General features: G+C 46.6%; 1 protein-coding gene across 1 annotated transcript in view; it reads left to right on the top strand.

Annotated features, from left to right (window-relative positions):
* Positions 1-3,589: 3,589 nt before the first annotated feature.
* The window catches only part of TES (testin LIM domain protein), a 50,787-nt gene continuing 39,068 nt past the window's right edge, over positions 3,590-15,308 (top strand). Inside the window, exon 1 of the mRNA XM_090042240.1 lies at positions 3,590-3,735. Within this exon, the coding sequence (XP_089898366.1) occupies positions 3,709-3,735 (27 nt within the window). The 5' untranslated portion in view covers positions 3,590-3,708. The remainder of the gene's footprint in view (positions 3,736-15,308) is intronic.

Raw genomic sequence — 15,308 nt, 5'->3', positions numbered from 1 at the left:
GAAGTGAAGCCTGATAGTGAGATTGCAGGCACCCACACTTACTTATGGACTATTGTTCACACTGCCTAAGGGCCAAAGCCTGCCTGCATGGAAGCAGGTACCCCAATCTGCTTACAGGACTATCCTGCAAACCTTATGATACCCAAGCTGAAAAAGTACAGCTTACTTGCTACTCAGAATAACTATTTTTATAATAACTAACATGCTCTAGAATACACTGGTTCTCATATTCTACAAAACACAATTTTAACTCTTCTTTTTTTAAAAAAAAATTGTTTCCCCTAAACAAAAAATTAAAAATGTAATCTTATTAAATGCATTTCTTACAATATTTGGGCAAGTAAGTGAATCTTTAATATAGAAGACCTGGCTCAGACGGTATCACTTTCACTTTTCAAATTGGCATTGTAAAAATGTATCCAGTAAGATTTTGCATTAGAATTATAGGTCGTTTTTTAAGATTTTGCTTGATAGACCTTCCAAACTTTAAATATTCTTGTAACATTGCATTCTCCCTCCCTCTTTCCCCCCTCTTCCCCCAAAATTTCAGACCAATCTTGAGTCAAGCACATGCTGGCCCTGTCAGTGTCCATAGTTTGATGTGCCTGCCTTGCCCCTTCTCTCATTTCTCATTCTGACATAACCAGAGGGGCCATCACAGACTGGCGTTAGATCTCTCTATAGAGCAGAGTAAGAAGCAGCTGGCACCGTTAGTTATGCACATTGTTGGCTGCTACTGAAGTTTCAAATACAGCAGTCAGCTAGAATGTTGTTATTTCTAAAGACTGATCCTTCAGTCACTGCTGTGATGAGGGGGAGTGGGGTTCAGAGACTAGAATCCTGTATTAATTTTCCCTTGCCTGCTATCATTCATCCACAAGCAGTGGCAATAGTAAAAATATAAAAAACAAAACCAAAAAAAAATTATAAGAAAGGCAGATCTAGCCCCTGGGGAAAGAAACTGAGCACTCTGCATGTGAAAGCTATTTAAGAGCAGTCTGGGGGAAGGCAAGGCATGTGTTTGTGTCAGACTATTAGCTGCCTAAATCAGTGAAACAAAATAATCTTTCAAGTTATCAGCAAATGCTGCCTAAGGCATTTTTAATGCATATGTCTGTCTTCCCTGCCCCCCCAGTCTCCCCCCCAAGATTTTTTTAAAAATCTGGAAAGAGAAAATTTATATGGGACTTGACATTCTTAGCCTGAAGAATTCAGATAAACAAGACCTGAATTTAACAAACACTAATGCCCATGCCACCTTAATTTTGTGATTCCTGTTATATTTATATGACCTTTCACAGTACAACTTCTATAACACCACTTCTTTGAGTAGCAAATAGATAAAAATCACTGGCATATTAAAATTTACAACACAATCTATGAAACCAAGGACTGTTTTCAATTATAGTACTGTAAATCTGGAAGTAAATCCGCTGGAGCAAATCCAGTTAATTTTGTCCAAATTTACACTGATGTGACTGAAAACAGAATCTAACCACATAATTTGCAAGGCCTTTTTAAGGTTTTGTTGGGGAAGAAATTGGCCTAATTTCATTTGGCAAAGTTGTGCATTATACTTGAAATATGCAGAGAATATATCCTGACTTGCATTGCTTGAAGAATGCAAGATGTAGCTTTCAGATTGTTTGTTTGTTTTGCAAAGCTGCCTGTTTTTACATGTTAAACTGATTCTTTTTCTGACAAGTAACTCAAGATTCCCTCCAGTCTTTTGTAAATAGGAGTTATTGACACATTCCTTTTACTCTTTTACTTTCTTTACAGTATTCAAGTATTCAGAGTGTAAGTGATACATGTTAATGTTTCACTTGAAACTAGGGGAGTTCAGCCTCTGTCCTGGGGAGCAAATCTGGCCCAGGGAGCCCTGGCATCTGACTTGTGGGGCTTCCCACAGGTTGGGAAATTTGCCAATGGGGTAACAATGGCAAACAGTATAGCTACCCTTCTCCCCTGCTGCCAAATTTCCAAGCCCCATATGGCTGGATTCAGGCCAGGCCTTGCCCCCTTGCCCCACATGGCCGAATCAAGGCCAGATCACGATCCCATGTGTGTCATGATATTGCCCCTACCCCTCACCCCCATGTTGAGCTGGGTTGTGCTAAGCCCCCTTCCTCATGTGGCTAGATCAGAGCCAGGCTGCCCCCGACTCTCTCCACATGGCTGGATGGTGCCCCAAGGTCTCTCTGGTTTTCTAATCAAGCACTGCTGAGGAAGTCAATAGTCTTCATGGCCCTGAAGACTTCTTAGCTGCTCCTATTTCACTGCCCTGCAGAAAGCTTTTAAGTCCCCTTTGTGTTTGGCTTCAACCTCAACTGAAAAATCAAACCCCAGGCCCTTCGTCTATTAGTAAAGCTTCTTTTTTTTTAACTCGAGTAAAAGAGGTGTTTTGTTACATGGGATGATGCCCCTCACCGTCTGCACCCCACCCCCCTTCTCAAAACCCTAAATTTGGGTTTTCTTGGACATATCCTCTTTTGGGGTCCTCCCATCTTCATCTGAGCATTTTTTTTTAAATATCAGCAAATGTCTGAGATTTTCCTGTGCCACCATTTTCCCAGCTTACCCCAGCAAGGAGCTGCTTGGGCCTGGGGGGGATCAGGGAAGGTGACTGGAGGCCAGGGCATCACGTGCTCTGTGCACAGGCCCTGGCACCTGCGGGCAAGTGAGTGTGAGCATCAAACCTGGGTCTGCAGCAGGGTGGGGGGAAGGGGCTCTTTGGGTACAGCAGGGATCCATGTGGACAACAGGGCTGAGGGGGGCAGGGGCTATAGGTTGGGAGTGAGGGGCACTGGCAGGAGGTTACACAGTGGAGTGGGGTTGGGGTGGGGGTGAAGTGAAGGGGCACTAACAGGAGGTAGGGGCAGGATGCAGGATGGATCTGTGAGCGGCTCATTCCAGGGGGTGCAAGAACCTGGGAAGGATGGCTCCTGCCACTGCATGCACTCCCAAGCATGCATGGGAGGGCGTGTGCCCCCTGATCTGTGTGCTGGGGGAGGGTGGGCTGCCTGTGCAGGCTTTCCCTTTGGGTGCCAAACTTCATTGCTACGGCACTAGGGCTGCAAGTCAGGAGTGAGGGGTATCAGCGGGGAGGAGCAGGGGGGGAGAAGGTCTGTGTGTTGGGAGTGAGGGGCACCAGCATGGTCTGGGGGGCAGGGAACTGTGGGTCAGGAGTGAGCGGCAGCAGCGGGGCTGGGGGGGGCGAGGGCGGGCTGTGACTTGGGAGTGAGGCGAAGGGGTAGGAGCAGGGCAAGGGCATGTCACTGTCCCCTCCGACAATCGTATAGCCCCTGCCCCCACAGATGCCCTCTTGTTTGAACCTGGAATGATGGCAACCCTACCTAGATCCCCATGGTGTGAGGTGGGCACTAGGTTTTGCTGCCACCTTCCTGATTACAGACGCCTCATACCACAGGCAAGAAAGCACAGAAGAGACGTGGTCCCTTGCCCTCCAGGCTGCCCCGGGCACACGCGCCTCACGCCAATCGGCCCCCGGCCGCGGCCAGGGCGGACGCCAGCACCAGGTAGCGGGCGGCGGCGGCGATTGGCTGGCGGCCGTCCGGGCGCTGCGCCGCCATTGGCTGCCGCGCTGCCTTTGTTCCGCACCAGCCAGTGCCGCGGGGCAGCGGAAGTTTGAGCGCGGGGCTGGGGAGCCGCAGCCGCAGTCCCTGGGTGTGAGCTCCGCCGCCGGCCATGGAGCTGGAGGGCAAAGTGCGGAAGGTGAGTGAGCAGGGGCGGTAGCGTGAGGGGCAGTGCATGCCGCACGCACTCGCTGCCTCCCCGGAAAGTTTCCCCGCAGTCCCGGGGGTGGAGGGGGCCCGTGGCCGCGCTCAGCCGCGAGCGCCTCTCCTGCGGAGCACCGGCGGCGCTAAGGAGTCCTGTGACAGCCTCCGCGCAGGCACCTCTCCACTTCCTCGTCCTCCCCCGCGGTACTTGTTGTGCAGGAATGGGGGGGGGGCGTAAATATGTCTGGTTATGACCTAGTGAGTAGGCGCAGAGGGGTCACGAAGCGTCTCTCCGGCACCAGTATAGTGACCGCGTCTCCCCTTCGCTTAGTCTCTAAGGTGCTTTGCTCCCCTGGCTCCTGTCAGCCTAGGGGTTCAGAGATGGCTCCTGGGAGGGAGAAGCTGGTGGGTACCTGAGGGGCTGCATCCCTGCCAGTGCCCAACGCCCCCATTGCCAGCAAGGCAGGTGCGGTGCTGCAGGGACCAGGTTCTGGATGCTCCTTTAAAGGGCTTCTGGCCTGGTCTTCAAAGGGACTTTGCAGTAAATAAAAGCTTCTTCTGATCACTTTAGCCAGCGATCAGTTTGACAGGTTCAGACGGCGCCTTGCATTGAGGACGTTGCTTAAACTGTAAACAATTCTCTTAAAATTTTGGCTCTAGAAGTAACAGCTTTGTGCAGGCTTGTGCACGCTCTGTGTTCTTGTGGCTTGTCTTGTCACTATGAACAGCAGTTAGTAAGTCTTTCTTTTTAAAAATTTCTTTCAGGTCCAAATCTGATTACTTTTTTTTGCTAAGAAATTTTTACAGGCTATTTATTTCTAGCCATTTAAGGCATGATGGCTACAAGGGAAGTTAAGTTGGATACAAAGATGACTAATAGCATACTCGGCTGTGTTAGTAGCAGCTTTGCTAGCAGATTGAGGGAAGTGGGCAGGGAGGATGTGGACAAATTGCAAAGAGAATCTGGCAGAGGGCAATGAAGTGTTAGGGGGCTGGGGCACATGACTTCTGAGGAAAGGCTGAGGGTTTATTTAGTCTGCAGAAGAGAAGACTGAAAGAGGATTTAATAACAGCCTTAAACTATCTAAAGTGTGGCACCAAAAAAGATGGATCTAGGCTGTTCTCTGGTGGCAGATGACAGAACAAGGAGCAACCGTCTCAAGTTGCGGAAAGGGAAGTTCTGTTTGGATATTATAGAAAACTTCCTTGAGGACTAAGAGGGTAGCCAAGCACTGGAACAGGCTGGCCCCAGGGAGGTTGTGGAATCTCCTTCCTTAAAAGCTGCTAAGACCCAGCTAGACAGAGCCTTGTCGGGGATGATATAGTTGGGGATGGTCCTGTTTTGAGGTGGGGGGGAGGGGTTGGACTAGATCAGTGTTTCTCAACCCACAGGTCACAACCCAAAAGTGGGTTGCAAGAATATATGAAAGGGTTGTGAACAAACTTTAAAAATCAATCAAGGCAGAGAAGGTTCTTTGGGTGAATCTGATATCTTTTTATTAGGCCAACTTAAGTAGTTGGGGGGGAAAAATTTTAGCGAGCTTTCAGGTTTAAAAACCCTTCTTCAGGCTGAAGAAGCTTCTGAAGTTGGTGTGCGCTCTTCCGGGATGGAATGAATAGTAAAGAAGCCAGAGGCTGGCCTGATATGCATGCAAGACAGGCCGTCAGTGAAGATGTAAACTGAGGAGTCAGTGGGTGAAAGACAGGGTGGGTGGATGCGGGGAGAAAAGGGGAATGAGTGCACTAGTTGAATAGCAGAGCAGTACCTTGGAAATGGATTCTCCTTTTCAAGGAGAAAAACATAGGAAACGGTGGCACTTCCCTTACAGGCTGGCAGAGCTCCAGCCTGTGAGGGGCTGCTCTCCCCCGTCCCCCCGACCCACACTTGGGAGGCTGGGGGCAGGAGGCAGTGGGTCAGGACTGGCCATTGATGTTTACAAATAGGTTGTGGAACAGAAAAGTTTGAGAACCACTGGACTCGATGACCTCCTGAGGTCCCTTCCAACCCTTCCTTTCTGTGGTTCTATGATGGTATTAAAATGATGTGAGGGTAAAAATTCTACTAATGTGAGTATGTATGTGATGTCTTAAAAATACTTGCTTAGTCCTTTAGTTTTACTAGAAATTAACCAAAAGTGTAGAGTGGGGTTTTTTTGGTGACCTTTTATTGGACCAACCATGTAGCTGAGAGGAGACATTTAAAACGGGTTTCAGGCACAAAGTGCTCTCCTTCAAGTCTGGCCTACTTTGTGCCTGAAAGCATGTTGAACATCTCTTACTGAGCTAACTGTATAGAGATTGTGAAAAAACCCTTGCTTGTCACGCATTTCTTGAATCGCCATCAGAGCCATCCCTAGGGGGGAGCAAATCAGAGCGACTGCCCCGGGCCCCATGCTTTGGGGGGGCTCCGTGGAGTAGAGCAGAGCAGCCACAGCAACGCTGCGCTGCTGCCAGCTTCCTCATGTCCCCTGTACCCTGCTCAGGTTATCTCTGCTCATCATGACTATTACCCTACTAAAATGTGCAATGTCATCGGCACATGGTCAACTGTTGGTTAACAACTCACGAATCCTAAAGTAACGAAGTTTCGGGAAGCAAAGGCCAGGACTGTGCCCCAGATAATTGACACACAGGAGTCATGGAATTGATGGCAGCTAATCAATTTTGGAGCCTCGTGCATTCTTACTGTCTGCAAACAGCAGCCCTGATCAGCAGGGATCATGGTTTTCTGTGTTTGAGTCACAAATTCTCTGATTAACAATCACAAAATTTCCAACTAAAACCCCATAGTCCATGTTTTTCCATGATTAAAATGAAATGCCACTCTATCTGTTAAACACAATGTTTTATTGATATATTTACAATTTCAAAGTAATTTGGAAGCCTACCAGCACCTCCATCACTATAATAAAATAAATTCTAAATGTCTTTTGGTGCTTTATTTTGGGTTTTTTATCCTGGAAAATCGGAGCGCCCCCTGTCCCCTTCACTCTCCAGGATGCGGGGCCACCTGAGGCTGCCACCCTCCCCGCCCCCCCTGCAACTGCTTTGTGGCTCTGAGCAGCCTTGATGGGGAGGGGGGATGGAACCTGCCCACTGCAGGGTTGGGGCTCACTGCCCTACTGCCCTCCCCCTGGGGCTTCCACAGCCCAGTGGGAGGGATCTGGTGTGGCAGGGCAGAACGGGGATGGGCAAGGAAGTGCTCAGTGCAATCTCTGGGAGGTCTACGCCACCACGGCAAAGTATTCCCTTCCCGCCCGGCAGCAGCAAAGAGCACAGCCACGTGCCACCACCCCCACTGTTGCCGGGCGGGAAGGGGGTGCCTCACCATGGTGGTGCAAGGCTTGTGGCAGCAGCATCAAGCTTCCCCACCCTGTTCTGCTGTGCTGGATACAGCCCACTGGGCTACTAGGGCCTGAGGCGGGGGAGAGGGCGGCAGCGGAGCAGAGAGCCTACCATGGGCAGTCTACATTTGTGCACACCCTGAACTCGCCACCTTGGATGAGCAGCCCACTTCTGTCCTACTCCCCACCTGGGCCCTGCAGCCATGCACCCCAAGCTTCATGTGCTGCCCCAGCCCCAGCCCTGCCCAATTCCCTTCCTCCCTCACTAGGGAGGGGCCTCAATTTCCCCTGCCACCAGACTTACCCTTGGGGACCTGTGGGAGCTGTTCTCCAGGCTGTCTGGCAGCCATGTGCACATGTACTCGTGGCATCTCCTGCTGATAGCCCTCCTCCCACTCCCCCCAGCCCCTTGCAGGCTGGATCTCTGCCAACCTGCCAAGAAACCCAGTTTCCCATGGTTTTCTCCTTTAAAGGAGAAGATCCCTTTTTTTCTTTTTCCTCCTTAAAATGAGAAAATCTGGGTTTTACCATATTTTTCCATGGCAAATGGAAAACCCAGCTTGCTGCCTGTTGCCCCTCTGGAACCAGTTCTTCAAATTTGGTACCAGTCACCTTTTGTGGATACTGAACTTGGTGCCATCTCAGAAAATCCAGGATTCCTTATAAATTATTACTCCAACCTTCTATGTCTTCTCCTTGTGTAGTGTTATAATCTGTATGTTTTTAAAAAATAATAAAACCTGGGCATTACTTGTTACAGCTGAGGGATTAGGGCCTGTGAGCAAGTGTATGAGAGCAAGGTGCACATAGTAGCTTGTAATTGGTGAAAATGAACTTATTTGAATAGAATTAACAATGGACTCAATGATTTTCCAAGTTCCCTTCCTGCCTTACAATCTATGAAACAAAATCTCTTAAACTCCTGTACAAAATTTAGGCCCTAGTGTTCCCTGAGAGATTACCTCATCTTTGTAAGTGAAATGGGGAGCCAGGGAGACTGGTGTGAAGACTGCAGATTTACAATGTTTTCATATTTTAGAAAATCAGATCTGAAAGCATATAAGTGTTATCAATTTCTTCTTTCCCTTGATTCGGTCATGGTTTGAGCAGATTTGTCATGGCTGAACATCTGCTTTGAATCATATAGTAGGTAATGGAAATAGTCAAATGTAATATTATGACACAATAGCTTCTCTCTTTGGCCTGTGTTGTGTTTTTAGCCAACTTTCATCTTTTTCTCTCCTCGTCTCAGCTACAAAACTAGTCTTTCTCCAAAGATTCTTCTTAATTACCTGATGTCAGACATCCAGACTCGGAACGTGACACAACAAAAGAATAGCACAGCTGCATCTCTATAAATTGGCCTACTTTCCCTATTGTATTTGAACTTGTATTTGGTTCCACACAGAGAATGCAGAGAGACGGAAGACTTCTCCACCCTGCCCCTGGGAATATTAATAAAAAAGCTCCTTTCTCCTTCCTCAGTTTTTTCTTCCAAACTAGCACAGCGACCATATGTGCTCCTTGAGGGAATAGTTGGTAGTCCTTGACAGATGAGTGACTGGATGAACTGAAAGCCACACTCTTTGACCATATGTGCTGTAGTAAATCAGCAGCCCTTGCCATCCAACTACTTTCTTCTTTCTCTGTCTTCCCCCTGGGTGATATAAGAAACAAGTTTAGCGTTTGGATTTAAATTATTTTGCCCTACTATGAGTAACAGCCCACAACAACTGAACCACCACTGTTTCTTTTTTAAATCATTTTTTCTTTTCTCCTGTTTCTCTCTAAGCCCCTCTTTATTTCATACTCTTGATATTTTTCTCAAACTTCCTTATGCTCTTTAAAAAAACCAAACAAACCTATTTGTCTCCTTATCAGTATCAGTCAAGCTTTGCCACCCAGAACTGATAAAGCACTCAAGGCATGCCAACAGTAAAGAATTTTATTTCTGTTTAGGGAGAAACTTGCCCTGACATCAGGTCAGATACCAGACACTTAAGAAAGGAGGATGTGGTGACCGTAGTTATTTGTAGTCCCGAATGTAGTGTGACTGGTGCACACTTTACCAGATGGAAAGCTGGACCGAGCAAGTGGGGTGTAGCATGAAAACTCCAAAACGTACACTGCTGATAGACACTGGAGAAGGAAAAAGAGACCTCATCCATTCTCAATGTGTAATGGTCCTTTTTTTGCAGCATAATTTCATTTCATCCTCTCTGCTTCTAACAGTGATCAGCCTTCTAACAGGGTACATCTGGGGTTCTTCCAGATCCTGAATGCAGAGTCCCATAACCTATAACTCCTTTCTCTGCACATACGTGTTACCTTTCCTGAAGGCTGCTGTTGCCTTCAAATAATTTTGGATAAATTGAGTAGGGGGGGTTGTCTGTGTGACTCCTTGAGGTCCCTTCCAGCCACATCTTTCTATGATTTTTGTGAAAAGAAAAAAAAAAATAGGAAAACAAATGTTTTTTGAACTGCTGAATGCTTCAAGCTGGTTCACATAAATCTTCATAGGGATTTACACTGATATGAACCAATCCATGTTTACATTTGGTTTAGGCATGCTGGTACAACTTGACTATATATTAGAAAACCCCAGAGACTACTTTGTCTCCAAAACAAGAACCCTGCGTGCCTATAGATGTGCTCATTGCCATTCTAATTAAAATGCTGTAGTGTCACCTCATTGTCATGTATATCAAGCCTCCACACATTTCAAAACAGCCACAGGGGCACTTTAGCTAAACCTTGTCAAATTAACTTAGCTAAAAGATGCTGCAGTCATTTTGAAACTCAATGGGGGGCTAAATACGTGACAGTGAGCTGTTTTAATTAGAGCGGCTGTCCAGGAACAGTCCTAATTAGAAAGCCCCACCCCTGAGTATGTGTATAGATGACCCCTGAGACTAAATGGACAGAGTAGAAATAAAACCGCTTCCCTACCCACTGCAATTTCACATTCCTCTTCTTTCTGTCAGTAAACAATCACTTTTGTTGGCTGCTTTGTGATCTAAGGAGGAAGTGATTTTGTAGTTCAAATATTTTAAGAGCTTTGTAGTAGAGAAGTAGGGGAGCCAGTAGGCCTGCACGAATAGGGAGGTATTCAATTTGGATTTGGCCAATCCAGAGGACAGCAATTTGATTCGCATCACTGTCCTGAATCAATCTGGCCAAATTGACTTTGGAAGATTCAGCGCTGATTTGAAGAGATTCGGTGATTGTGGATCGGCCAGGGAGAGGCAGACACAGCTGGGAGGCTCCAGATTCCCTTGCGGATCCTCCAGCTGTACCTGCCTCTCCTTGGGCAGGGGGAGCCATGGGAAAAGCTCCCATGGCTGCCCTACCCTGCCCAGCCCCATCCCCCACCTGGCCCCAGCCTAGTCCCAGCACTTAAAAAAAAAAAAAAAAAAAAAAAAAAAAGGCCCACACTCACTGGCTGCAGCAACAGTGATTGGGGCATCAGGCTCGTGGCAGAGCCCCCCTGTGGGGCAGCAGGGATCATGCCCCCATGGCACCTGCGCAGCAGCTGTCGCATTGTGTGGGTACAGCGCAGCTCTGCAGGGCGCTGCACACTGTCTGGCAGCTGGGGCCACTGGGGCTGAGTGATGCCAGGCTCCGGCTGACAGGTGGAGCTGCCTCAGCTCCCAGAACACCGCGCAGCGTCCTGCCAAACCGCGCTGCACCCATGCAATGCAACAGGTGCCAGATGGGGAGGGAGGTGATTCCCTGCTGTCCCCTACTGCCCCACACTGCATGGGGTGGCTCTGCCATGAGCCCTCAGAGGCCCTGATTGCTGCTTCCAGAGCCACTGAGTACGGGGCTTTTTTTTAAGTGCCAGGGTGCTGGGCTGGGTGGGGGCTGGGGCTGGGCAGGGCAACCATGGAGGCTTCTCCCACAGCACCTCCGGATGTGCCTGCGGCTGCCTCAGCAGGGGCAGCCACGGGGGCTATGCCCTGCTGCTGCTTGCCCAGCCAGCACAGGGGGGAGCATGGTGCAGGCACAACTCGCTCTGAGCAGCACCAGGGCAGAGCCCTCACTCCCAGCACTCTGCCGCTGCTTGCCAGCCAGTGCAGAGGGGTGCAGGATGCAGGCACAACAGTGGTAGGAGCAGGGGATATGCCTTGCTGCTGTTCGCCCCCTTCTGCCTGGAGCAAGCCATGACTGTATCCTGCCCACCACCTTCCCCCACCCCCGGCTCCCTGTCTGGACAAACGGCAGCAAGGCAGAGCCCCTGCTCCCAGCAGTGCCATGTCTGCATAACGTGCACACACACACACACAACCCTCTGCCCTGGCTGGGCAACTTTTCCCAGCCCCAATCCCTCCCTTCCCCAAACCCAACAGACTTACCAGCTGGAGGCAGTTGACACCTGTTTCGTCTATGGCTGAATCTCCGAAGCAGCCAAAACTTTTTGGAATCAATTTGGAGCTTTTAATTGCTCTCCCAATTTTTTTTTTTTTTTTTCAATTCAGTCCCCGAATCAGGCTGAATCTCCTCTGAATTAAGTCAGCTACAGAAGCTTCACACAGCCCTAGGAGCCAGGGTGCTAGCATCTCAGGATTGGCCTCTGACTTCTTCATCTTGCTAATCGATTTGCTTCCTCTGCAGTATTTTGATGAATTATAAAGTTCTTTTTGCCATCCTTAACTCAGCTGACTACCAGTGGCATTCTATTTGTGTATTTGATTCTCTAGTGTAGCCAACCTACAAGCTCAAAGATCATGACATTTATTTTAAAAAACACATACACAAATTACTACGTTAAAGTAATCTGTGTCCTGTTCTAAACTACCCCGGTATATACCAGACATACAGATGCACTATTACCAAATTGAATTTTCATACTCCACCCTGCAGAAATATGTACACACAGACCTTTGTTTGCTCCATCCCCCTTTGCTATTTACTAGTTTCCATGAGATTGCAGAGGCACTCACAAATTGGCCTCAAATTGCAAGGAGCATATGCTGGTGAAACTGATTCTGTCCCTCTTGTTGCTTTTATAACTTTCTGCAAGTGAACTGTAAAAGGTTCTCAAAGAAGCATGCAAAAGAAGAACCTCATGGAAAGGTATAAGAGGGAAAGTGTATATTTCTGTAGTTGGGTTAAATAAATCTGATTCCCTTGTAATTGTTAACATATGTGCTTTTTGGAAAAAGTAATGCAATTCTTTAGTTTTTCCCTTTAAACCACCTATTTTAGTTCTCACCTATATAATTCAGTAGCCTTTAAATAAAATTGTTTGTCATTGAAATAGGGGAAAATGAAAATTCCTTGATGATTGTACAGTAAAAATGAAGTTTTGAAAGGAATAATGCTAGTTTAAAACTAGACTTTTTAAGTATTTCCAGACATTGACCTACATTGTACATAACCGAAATAGTGGCTGGTTTGTTTGAAATCCTGTGTAAGGATACCAGATGACTGAAGAGTTAACACTTCATTAAACCCATTGCGAGAACAAAGGTTCCACTAAATCTGAATTCTGTCACACTGCTGAACTTTGTAAAACGAGTCAGTAGGTCACAGCCCTGTGTTACAAGCCATGCTTTTACAGTATGATCACACGGCTTGCCAGACAGAGGAAGAGACAGCCTGGCAGTGACTTCTATTATTCTGTACAAGTTTCATGGTACAGTACATGCTTTGTAAAAGCATCCTTCTGATTGATGGGGGAGATGGGGGGAGGGATCAGCTTGTGAAAGCACTGCTCTAAAAAGTGGAATGTCTGATTTGTGTTTTGCATTTGCAAGATTGAGTGCTAATATACTCCTATATATTGGAAAGCTGCAGACAGAAGAGGTAAAGTTCACAAGTCCATTAGGAGGGGCAGTTGTGAGGTAACACCTAAAGGATATGTAGGAACAAACTCTTAAGTTATCTGTGTTCTACAAGGTGAAGTTTCCATTCTTGAAATGCGTTTCCTGTTAGCTTACTACTGCTATGGAAACAGTTGTAATAACACAGCTGAGCCCTGTCGCATCTTCCAGCATATAGGGCTGGACAGCCTTTGGTGCACGTACCACAGGAAGCCTGTGTGTGTGGCATGGAGCAGATTAGGAAGGTGCAGGGAGCAGAAAGCAGAGCAGGAGATCATGCATGGGAAGGGGATCAGAATAGCACTTATGGCACAGGGCTTAATTTGTGGCATGCCTGCCAAAATGATTGGCTCCTCATTGTGTGTAATGAATTGCATGGAAGAGAAAACATATGATTTCTGCTTTGGACTTAAACAAAATTTATCTGTGGGGGAGGAAAACCTCAGAGAGAGAGAGAGTGTGTGTGTGTGTGTGTGCATGCACACATGCAGTGATGAAGAAGGAATGTTTCTCTTTCCAATCATTGTTAATTTCATCTCAAAATAATTGCTTTTCTTCATTTAAGAAAATTAGAAATCAGGAAAGGCCTCTAACCACAATAGGTGCTCCGGACAACCATTCTACTTCCTACCCTCTTCAGAAATGTAATGAAACTATAGTCCTCTTTTTCTCTCTTCTCATTTATCAGCTCAGCAGTGACAATGGTGCTGAATAAAAGTCTTTCTGTTCATTTGATTTGTGGGTTGACACAGTAAAGGCTGTGACCTATTGACCTATAATAAAGGCCAGATTTTGTTTCACCTATTAGGTGCATGAGCAAAGTTGCATGCTGATGTGGAATCCTATTCCACCCTGCCTGAGTTCCTGGAAAGTTAATAGCAAACATGAATATGGATAGTTTTCCTCTTTCCTGTTTTTTTTCCTGTGATTTCAGTCTTGATGATCAATGGTGGTGTTTTACAGAGGTAGGTATATTAATAGATTTTTCAGAGACTTGGCTAGAGTGGAATAACATTAAATTTAGGTGCTTAAGTCCTCTTAGGTGCCTAGTATGTGGAATAGAATCTGGTCCCAAGAGTTTAACTGTAACTCCATAGTGTGCTGTCCAAGTGCTAGCCAGGCCCAGGTCTGCTTAGCATCCAGAATCACTTGAGGGGTATGGTTAGTCTGGCATTATTGTAAGTCAGTAGAAACTGTTGAAGTGGAAAAACTTGCCATAAAGGACCCACCAGAATACTATCTGTGAATCTATCTATTCATAGATTGTTAAGGGCTGGAAGGGACCTTGCAGATCATCGGGTTCAGTGCTTCCCCCTTCGCCCCCCCCCCCCCGACTCTAGACAAGAAGACAACTGGGGTTAAGTGACCCCAGTGAGGTGACTGTCCAGTCTCCTCTTGGCGAAAAAATCTAGGGTAGGCGACTGCACCACCTCTGAAAGGAATTTTATTCCAGTTTTTCCTAGTGTTAAGCCTGAAGCGGCCTTCCAAGAATTTGTATCCATTGATCCTGGTCTTCCCTGGGCGTGCCCTAGTGAACAGTTGTTCACTGAGCTCCTGATTCACTGTGATATAGCAGTAAGCCACTATCAAGTCCCCTCTCAGCCTTCTCTTCTGTAGGCTAAAGAGGCCCAGGTCCCTCACCCTTTCCTCATATGGCTTGCCTTGCAAGTCCTTGATCATACAGGTGGCTCTTCTCTGGACCCTCTCAACTTTTCCACATCCGTAATGAAGTGTCAACTTGTCACTCACAGCATGAAGAACTATAAGGGTGACTATATAATTTGACTTCTCAACATAATGTTAACATATTACAATCTCATAACCTAAACAGGATATAGAACTTCTGGTTAGGCTAGAGTATATTATTTAGCAAGATTTTCAATATGCTTTAAAGATCTTGGGTGGCAAGCAGTCTACTTCCTCCCTAGGTAAGTTGTTCCAGTGATTATTTACCCACCCTCACAGTAAGTACATTGCCTTATTTCACACCTGAATTTTGTTGAGCTTCAACTTCCAGTCATTGCATCTTTGTATACTTTTATCTTGGATCAAAGAGCCGTGTAGGTTAAGTGGCTTTTTCAGCCCTTTCCTAAAGACCTAAATCTTGAAAGGGAGAGGTTTGACCTTCTACTGACTTTTTTTTGTAAGACCTCAAATGTTACAGAGTAGAACAAACCGTGAATATTTTAAGAATCTTCACCTTCCTTCCTGTTTTGCAGTTCAGTGAAGTTCTGGAATAGAAAAAATTCTGGTCAAGAAATTTCTCTTGTTATACCACTGCTTTTCCCTGTAATTGACTTTGCCAACCACTGAATACTTTTAGAATTTTTGTAAAATGCTACTGCTTTAAAAGAAAATCTAGGCAAACCTGTTTTTTTAATTCTGCATTCTCCAGTAAT

Source organism: Crocodylus siamensis, chromosome 4 (genome assembly GCF_052110815.1).
Source record: "Crocodylus siamensis isolate JL-2025a chromosome 4, ASM5211081v1, whole genome shotgun sequence".
In the NCBI taxonomy this organism is placed as follows: domain Eukaryota; kingdom Metazoa; phylum Chordata; order Crocodylia; family Crocodylidae; genus Crocodylus; species Crocodylus siamensis.
The sequence above is the reverse complement of the archived record's forward strand: the minus strand, read 5'-3'. Positions and strand labels throughout refer to the sequence as shown.